This window comes from Saimiri boliviensis, chromosome 2, assembly GCF_048565385.1.
Source record: "Saimiri boliviensis isolate mSaiBol1 chromosome 2, mSaiBol1.pri, whole genome shotgun sequence".
NCBI lineage: Eukaryota > Metazoa > Chordata > Mammalia > Primates > Cebidae > Saimiri > Saimiri boliviensis.
The window spans coordinates 238,222,582-238,231,913 of record NC_133450.1 but is presented as its reverse complement, the minus strand read 5'-3'; the positions used below and the strand labels follow the sequence as shown (position 1 = coordinate 238,231,913).

The following is a 9,332-nucleotide window of genomic DNA, read 5'->3' as shown; positions in this document are numbered from 1 at the left end:
AGGCTGCGGATCACGTAGCATTCTGCCCTGTCCCTTGCCAGATGGCGCCCTCGGAACCGCCCGGAGAAACCAGGTGTGGTTTGGCCTCCAAGTCCCCCCCACCTCCTGCTGTGGGCACAGCACCCAGCCGCGAGGGGGACGGCAGGTGGGCAGCAAGACTGCTTCCTTTGCGGCTTCCGACCCCGTTTGCTCCTAGGTTCCTGTGGTCCACACGCCGCCTCCACACTCACTCCCTATACTTGAGTTGATGGTTAGAACCTTGTCACCACCCTGCAGAAGTACAGTGCCTTGAATGCCAGCTTTTCCGTTCCCTGATGAAAAGAGATGTTTAAAAAACTTCATTGGAAAAGGTTTCATTTGCAATTGGCTTGTGCATTGATCATCTTTATTTACTGTTTTAAGTTGCAGAGATGTGAATGGTTTACAGATCTGAAGCTGAAGTTCAAACTTTGGTTTTCTGTTGTAAATGCCTTTTTAAAACACTGAATTAGCTTCCTTAAGTATAGAAGAGCTTCCAGTGCTAGGTGAGCCCTGCTTTGTCCTCAGGAGAGGGTGGGTCCCCTGGGCTTAGCCAGGGGCTGAGAGACGGCGGGACACGGGGCAGGGCGCACTACGGGGCTGCTCCCTCAGTGGGGAATGTCACCCTCTGTGCTGGGCCATGATCCTCCAGACCACGTTAGGGGAGCAGACGTGCCCTCGGCGCCAGTGGGCTGCTGTGGGTGAGGAGAAGGTGTGTGCTGGGCATACAGACTCCTGCTGCCCGCCCGCCCTGTGGAGACAAGCATGGCTCCTTTAGCTGGAGGGGCTGCCCTCTCTTCTGCCCACTCCCCTCCCTTCTCCATGATTTCATGGAGGCCTGTGGCTCTGCTCACCCCGGCACACAGACCGCTCTCCCATCCACTCCTAAGGCTGCCCTCAGGAGGGCAGGGTCATTCTTCTCCTGGAGATTTCAGTGGGACTTATCCCCAGCGGGCACAACACAGCCCTTGGTGGGAGGGGAAAGCCCCAGCCCCCTCGACCTCCCACTGGAAAGCAGACTGCTCGGGACTGCCCAGCTGTGAATTGTATAGTTTCTGTACTTACTAGAACTGGGTAAATTATTTTGGTTCAAATCTATGACTCCATCAATTCAGTTAGAATTGGATTTTCTAGGTGATTATGCAGAATCTTCTGCCAGGGCACCATGCTGTCGTAAGAGATTTCTGTTCTCTGTACCGGCCCCCTTGCCCTGTTCCTTGAGTGAAATCGGGGCTGCCCTCATCTGTCCCCCTTGCCTGTGAATCCCTTCCTTGTACACGGTGGTCAGTGGCACGGAATCCCTAAGAGATTGTATATCTGAAGGAGAAAAATAAACACTTTTGCTCGAAAACAGTGTGAAACAACATTTTTCTTACCCTCTGTCCATGTGAAATCCAAACCAGCCAGCCTCCTAGGGAGCACAGGAGTTGGCGGCCAGTTCTGGACTCAGGTGCATCCACACCTCCGGAGGAGGGTGCTGAGGGGCTGCGGGTGCTGTCAGGTGCTGGGCTGGGCTGGCCCCAGCAGGGGTCCGAGAGCAGGGGATCTGGCAGGGCTGCCTGGCCCCCAACACTGCCCCTGCTGGCTGTGGTCTGGGCCCTGAGCGGTCAAATCTGCTGGTCAGGTTAGCTGGCCGGGCTTCCCACCACTCTGCACCTGGTTACGCTTAATAGTGCCTCGAGCTGTGCCCACGATGGAGGGAGCCAGCCTCCTGGTCAGCTAGACACACCTGCAGCCCCTGTCTCCAGGAGGCCCGGTTTGCCTTACTTGCTGCAGCCCCTGAGGCCACCCTCTTTGCCCCAGGTGGGCCGAGCTCAGGGGAGGTGGGGGCTCCTCAGACCGGCTTGAGCTTGCTGAGGAAGACTCGGGGCTGGGCTTGCCTGTGGATTATGCAAGGGGCAGTGGCTTTCCTGGTAGGCACAGGGACTTTAGGGAAGGTGGCCATCCAGGGTGGGAACTCACCCTGTGGGGCTCAGAGCGTGGTGGCAGCCAGCCCCCCGCCCTCCCCCTGCAGACAGCCTCGAGCTGACTTCGGTCCCTCCTGCACACGCATTGCAGGCCTCACTGTGAGCAAGTCTCTCCTGCCCAGTCCACTGTGGGGGGACTGCCTTGGCTCTGAGGCCACTTCCCCACAGAGCTGCAGCACCAGGCTTCGAGTTTCTGCATGGAGGGAGGAGGGGTGCTCATCCCAGAGCCTCCTGTTTTGGGTGCTGGGTGGGGGACGCTGGAGATGGTGCAGGGACTGAGCACCTGTCTGGGTTTCTGGCAGCCATTTAGTGTCCTGACTGGTCACACAGAGGAGAGTGGCCCAAGTGACAGAGGCCGCCAGGGCTGTGCCGAGGATAAGACCGTCTACACAGGGCATGGGTCACGGCAGAGCTGGCCCGGCCTTGCTGTCGGCAGCTCCTGAGAGGGCATCGGGGCCTGGTCTCAGCAAGTGGCCAGCACCACGCTGCGCCCACAGTGAGCTCTACGGTTTTGTTTTCCAGATCCTGAGAGTGAGAAGCCCGACTGACCCCGCCCGGACGCCAGGCCCAGCTCACGCCGTCTGAGTGGAGAAGTGACGGACCCTCAGGGCCAGCTGCTCCTCCTGTCCAGTTCACGCTGTTTTGTAACCACTTTCTAAGCGTTTTTTATTCACAATTGGAAACACAAATGTAATGCAAAAATAAAAAATATTTTGGGGCAGAAAGGACTCTGGTTTTTCAAACTCTTTCCTCTCTGGTGATGCTTGGCCAGCCGGGTGACGAGGATGTGATGGGGGTGGGCGGACATTCCCAGGATGCCGGCACACTCAGGGCAGCCCTGTTCTCTGCAGGGCCCTGGAGGTGGCAGTCCCTGGGAGGCTGATCTCCCAATTCCCCCTGATGCCAGCTGGCATGGACTTGGGGTCCTGGGTGCCTCCTGGCCTTTGCTTATAGAGCTCCATGAGGCAGGCCTTCCCTCTGGTCTTTGGAGGCTTGAAGTCACCCACCACCCCCACGCCCCTGGTACCCTCCTTCCAGAATTCACCTATACCAGCAGGGAAGGCACCAGTGGCCTGGAGCCAGAGACCTCTGGCTGTGTGGTGGCAGGTCCAAGACCATCAGCTCCTCGGAGGGCTGCATTCCCCCACTCGTGGGAGGGGTCCAAAGTGTGAAGAACGAGGAATGTTGGCATGGCCTCACCAAGGAAACGTGCCGTGGTGAGTTCCCCACACCCTAGCCTGGCCAGCAGGCACAGGGCCCTATGCTGGGTCCAGAGGTCGAGGGAGAATTTGGGGTCCCATGCATCACAATGAAAAAAACATTGGATCTTTCTTTTCATTAATGTCTAACTGCAGTTTAGCATTTCCTCCATTAACAGCACCTGGATTTCTTCACCAGACACCAGAGATACTGCTGTGCTATGTCATTTACATCCATGACACAATGCCCTCCCTGAGATGTGAATCCAGCCAGCTGGCTGATGGAGCGGTGCTGCCTGCCGGTCTCAGACGTGAGTCTTCAGGGCATGGTGACACTGATTGCTGCCCACCGGGAGCATCAGGGATGCCATCCCGGTATGTGCAGGTGGCCTCGGAGCCCTGACTCTTCTCCGTGTGATCAGCAGGGTGGGCCTCTTCCCAGCCTCAGCCGGGAACAGGGACAGTACAGCCCTAGGAACATGGCTTCCCTCTGTCTTATTTTGTGTTCTCTTCTGTTGATCGCTCATGCGACTGGTTTCTGTGGACCGTGGTAATGCTACCATAGTCACCAGGCTGGAATGCAGTGGCGGGATCTCAGCTCACTGCACCATCTGCTTCCTGGGTTCAAGCGATTCTCCTGCCTCAGCCTCCCGAGTAGCTGGGATTACAGATGCATGCCACCACACCCAGCTAATTTTTGTCTTTTTAGTAGAGACGGGGTTTCACCATGAACTCCTGACCTCGTGATCTGCCTGCCTCAGCCTCCCAAAGTGCCAGCTGGGCCGGGATTCATCCTTGACCCTCCCCGTCCTGGGCTTTCCCCTCCTCTGGGTCCTATCACAGTCTGCGTGGACCGCTCACCAGAGCCCCAGGGACCTCAGCCCTCGGGGAGTTCTCATGGGTGCATGCTATTTGTTATGCTTGACTTCCTGAAAGCCGGGACGTAAAATTTTCTGATAGCCTTGCAACTTCCAGAACAGTCACTGAGTGCAGCTGGTGTGCAGTGCACTGTGCTGACGGAGGCAGACTCTCCTCTGGGCAGAGGAAGCTTCCTGTGGGTGCTTATTAGCTCTGCTCACGGCATTTCTGGATTAGAAAGGACCCTGCTAGGCCCCTCCTAGTACAGCAAGGGCAGCATCACCTGGGGCCAGCCCAGGCTCCTCCCGCAGGGTCAAGGCAGCAAAGCCACAGCCTTTGCTCTCTAGTATTATTTTGTTCTTAGCTGACCCCGGCATCCAACCAGACTTCCGGTGTCCAGGGTGATATCTGCGCTTCATCTCCAGGCTGACCAGCTTCAATTCTCTGAAAAGTGCTTATTACTAAAGGGCTGGTAAGGCTAGGCGTGGTGACCCGTGCCTCTAATCCCAGCTTTTTGGGAGGCTGAGGCAGGAGGACCGTTTGACGCCGGGAGGTCAAGGCTGCAGTGAGCCATGATCACATCACTGCATGCCAGCCTGGGTGACACAGTGAGACCCTGTCTCTGAAAAAAGCAAAAACAAAAAACAAACCACCCGGAATCCTGTCTTCATTCATTAGACAATGCAATTAAGCCTCAGCCAGGACGCCTGCCTTCCAGGTGGGTAAGGGAGTCAGCAGTGGTGGCCACTCGGTCCACTTCATGGTTGCGGTCTGTGAACTGGCCTTCGTTAGACTTGCCCTTGAGAGGGGTGCAGAAGACGAGCGTGCCACGGGCATCGCTGTGCTGGTGGTGGTTCCTGCAGTCCTATAAAGGTGTGGAGAAGAGTTCCTCACCCTGAGAGGACGCTGGGCTGCCCTAGTCCAGGCTGGTGGGGAGGCAACGCTGTCCCATGCAACTCTGTAAAGAATCGTTCATTTCTCACTACGGTGGACAGCAGGCACCAGGGTCCTGGGCTGCAGGGGTCGGAGTTGCAGCCAGCTGGTTCTGCCTCCTGGTGCGGCTGTGTGGGCCAGGGCAGGAGGGCTTCGGAGCAACTGCAGTTCCTAACAGTTGATCTTTTTGAGCCCAAGCCTTCCGAATTTGATCACCAGCTCAAAGTTGTATGAGCTTCCAGACACGTAAATCCACCTGCCTCTCCCCATCTCCATGGAAACTCTCAAAGTCATCTTGAAATGCTCCACGTTGTAAGACAACGTCATTCCCAAGCTTCATGGGGTCTTCCCAGATGTTAGTTTCCGAGGCTGGCATGACCAGTCATCCGGTTCGTTCTCATTTAGGACTCAGACGCATTCTTGTTCTCTCATTTCCCAAACGTGGGCTGCCAAGAGCCGAGTAGATGTTTTAGCTGAAATGTCCCAGAACTCCCTTCCGTCCGGTCTCCCTGCTGCAGCCTGCATAATCTCTTCAGAGTCGAACAATGGATGCTCCCGTCCGGCCTCCTTGCCGGGCTCTGCCCCCTCCAGGCTTTTCCTAGCCCCTGCTCCCCTCATTCTGAGCCCCACCACTAAGTGGGGTCCTTGAGCCCCTTGGGGCCCAGCTCTGTCCTCCTAGGGCCTCACAAATGACCACTAGGTGCCCAGTCCCTGCTCCAGTTTCACTTCCTCGGGCAGCCTCCCCAACTCGAGGCCGGGTCAGCCTGCTGCCCCTGTGCTCCCATCTGAATGTGGCCCTTCCCTGTGGCCCTCCTGCCTCACTTCTCAAGAGTGTAACGATGCACCGCAGAGGCCACAGGGTACCTCGTGTGTGTTCCCTTCTGTCCCCCCACCCCACTCTCTCCATGGCTGTCGGCCACCTGGGTGCAGAAGTCCTGTCTGTTTCACTTCCTGTTTCCTCCTGTTCCTGTGAGGGAGGGCACGCGGCCCGATTCTGTTGAATGAGTGAGTGGAGGCTGGGGAGGGGGAAGAGCGTGTGTGGCTGGAGGGAGGGACGGGCAGGGGATGCTGGAGCAGCCGGATCACGGGCAGGGCGAGGAGCAAGAGCGAGGACACGACCCCTGAGGGAGCTCAGGCTTAGCTGGGGGAGCCTGCGGCTGCATGGACAGTCATGCTACGTGGATTTCTCTTCCTGAACTGCTTTGAAATAAGAGCCAAGGGCAACAGACCCTGTCAGGGAAGCAGACAATGCTGGAACTGGGTGACTCTGAGGAAGGTGCATACACAAGGGACTGTTTCCAAAAGTACAGGTGTCTGGAAGTGCAATGCGTGAGGCAGTGTTGGTAGACAGAGTAATGTCCCCTCAAGGGGTCCACATCTGAAAGCCTGGTCCTGTGCATGTCACCTTCACATGGCACCAGTACCCTCGCCGATGGGACTTGGCACAGGCTCTTCAGGTGGGGAGAGGCCGCGATGAGCCAGGCAGGTGCACCATCATCGCAGGGTCCCTCCACGCAGGAGGGAGGGGTCCGAGAAGGAGGTGTGACGGCGGCAGCAGCAGAGCTGGGAGAGCAGATGCTGAGTAGAGGCCAGGAGTGGAGAGGGGAGCAGCCCAGGGCCTTGGGCAGCCTGGGAAGTCAGAGGCGGCAGGAGGAGCCCCCAGCAGGAGCCCACCCTGCCCAGACCTTGACTTTCGCCCAGCAAGACTGATTTTCGGTTTTGTCTTCCAGCACAGGAGGTTAACAAATCCTCCTGGCTGCCTGAGGCTGCCAGGTTGGGGGTGAGACCTTAGTGCAGCAGTAGGAAACGCATGCAGGCAGGGATCTGGAGCCATCCCCCGTCCAGTCATGACCAGCTCCGAACCTGGGGCCACCACAGGAGGGCTAGGCTGGAGGAGCCCTGAGGAACAGAGCTGTGAGTCACCCCTGCTGCCTGAGACAGAGCCAACTGAGGCGGCTTCACGGGGAGGAGCCGGGAGGCTCAGTGCCTGGCCCTAGCCTGCCCCTGCCTTTGGTCTCCTTCTAGGATTCCCCGGGGACTGGACCCCAAGGAAGCTGGCAGGACAGGAGCCCTTGTGAGCTGTACCCCGCAGCTCAGCCACAGACAGCAAATGCAGAAGGACAGAGCCCGGGCGTGAAAGGATAGGCTGGTCACCCCGCGGACCACAGGGTCAGGAGCTGTGAGAGGCCAAGGGCTGGTGGGCTGGACCCGGGGAATGTGCACCCCCTTCCCAAGTCTCAAGCGATGCCCCTTGGAAGGTTCCCGAGCTTTGCTCTCCATCTGAATCCTGAGAGGAACCTGCAAAGAATACAGACATCTGGGCCCCGCCCAGCAGCATCTGAATAAGACCCTTGAGGGTGCGGGGGAGGGGGTTGGCGGAGGGCGGCTGAAGGCTGACGTGCACTGTGCACCGCCTCCTCCCCCACTGTGTTCCTAGCAGCTCCTTTCCTGGGAGAGCAACCTCCTGTCCTCACAGCGTACCTGGAGACTCAGTGTCTGACTTCACCACAACCACGCCTTGACTCTGAGTGCAACACATGGGTTGCTTGTCTGGAATCCACGTGTACCCGGCATCCCATGAGCTTGGCACTAGAATGGGCTGGCAACTGCAGCCTCTTTCTGTTCCTCAGTAAATTGGAGGCACCTGAACTCTGCCCAGGCAGGCTTGACATTGTGTTGACTCCACATATCATTGCTTCTGCCAGGACCTTCTCAAACCCAGGTGGTGTCTACTGCCCTCAAAGATGAAGAATCATCAGGACCCAAAATGTGATATTTCCACGGTTGATAAATTAGCATAATAGTGAAGTGTCTGACTTTCCAGGGGTGCATTTAGATGAAGATTGAACTCACACCGTCCACCCTGCTCATGAGTTTACATATATTTCCACATGGCACCGTTCAGGAAGAGATTGAACTCAGCTAAGCCATCTTTCCGTGACATTGTTCTTGACAATCCTAACTGGAATATGTTAACAGGGAGAAGCAGGAGCTCCTACTAACACGGCAGACACAGGCATGACACAGGGAAACGCCCAGGGGTCCTTCATGACCCAGAGCTGGGAGCCAGGCGGCTGGAATACGTTCACCACACTCAGCCACGTGCACACCTCAGGCTTGACAAGCACAGGCCTTTGGTTAAAGCCTTTCTAGCACATCAATGTACTTCCCATTCCCAACCTATTCTGAAGTGGAGGGCACTCTACATAGACAATATTCACAGCGATTCTAGCGACAGTTCTTATCCTCCCTATATCACTCCCAGTCATGGTCCCACCTCTAAGAGGAAGACAAGTCTCTTAAGAGTCAAGAGACAAGCTTCCAAAATTTGTCTCTGTCCTGTGAGTAACACATTGGATTTCACTGGATCTTCTTTTGTTCACATGGAGGCAGAACAATTTTCCAAGAAGTGTTACGTTTCTAAACCTTAAGATTTTAAATTTTCAAGAAACAAATATTTGTAACCATGTAACTATGTATATGTATACATATAACTATGTATAAATATAACTATAACTATGTATAACCATACAATTACAACCAATGACTATAATCTTGATAACATTTCAACATACTCCAAAAGGAAACTTTGTCCATTTTACATTCAGTAAGTTAATATTAAACTATGTGGCACATCAAAAGCTTTAAATTAATAATGTGTGTTTCAGATGTTACAAATCATGTCAAGGGTATGTCTAATTTATGAACTAACAACTTAAAATACGGTTGAGTAGGTATGCGTTCCTGGCAGTTAAACAAGTTATTACAAAAAGTATTATTATAAAGGATATATGCTATGCCAAGCAATAACAAGATATTGTAGATGTGGTCACAAGCTAGTTGCAGTAAAATGAAAAAAATGTTCTTGAGACCTCTTTGTGTCATGATTTACCATAATTCTGAAGCAAAGTGTTTATGGCTGCTATTAAAATTAAAATTGAAGGGGAGAAATAAAGTCCCCCGAAATTTGAATGAAAACTACAAAGAAAAAGCATATGAGCTGTCATACAGTGTTTATATTTTCCTAGGATGCTAGATGTTACTAAAAACTAAATCTCAAAAATATTTAAATAGTCTGAAAAATAAAGATCTATTTAGATTATACTTTTGGAAAACTTCAGAACGTTATCAAGAATTTAGTAAAGGGTTCTTTTTATCATAACACTGATTCAATGATCTGGTCAAATCATTCGTTAGCCTTGTAGGGAGTCTTTAAGGAAAGGAATATGAAGGAATGTTCAATCTTCTTAAGTCAAACCAACACAAAGACATTAAATGACATTAGAGTTTTTTTGTTTTGTTTTGTTTGTTTGTTTTAAACAGAGATGGGGTTTCCCTCCGTTGCCCAGGCTGGAGT

General features: G+C 54.1%; 1 protein-coding gene across 9 annotated transcripts in view; it reads left to right on the top strand.

Moving 5' to 3' along the window:
* The window catches only part of WNK2 (WNK lysine deficient protein kinase 2), a 133,545-nt gene extending 130,835 nt beyond the window's left edge, over positions 1–2,710 (top strand). For 6 of the 9 annotated variants that reach the window (XM_039474848.2, XM_074395576.1, XM_074395575.1 and 3 more), the window contains 2 exons: positions 42–145; positions 2,508–2,710. In XM_039474848.2, the coding sequence (XP_039330782.2) occupies positions 42–145; positions 2,508–2,570 (167 nt within the window). In that variant the 3' untranslated portion in view covers positions 2,571–2,710. Of the gene's footprint in view, positions 1–41; positions 1,370–2,507 lie in introns of those variants that run through there. The other 3 variants (XM_039474851.2, XM_039474850.2, XM_039474847.2) reach the window with 3 other exon arrangements.
* Positions 2,711–9,332: the final 6,622 nt, after the last annotated feature.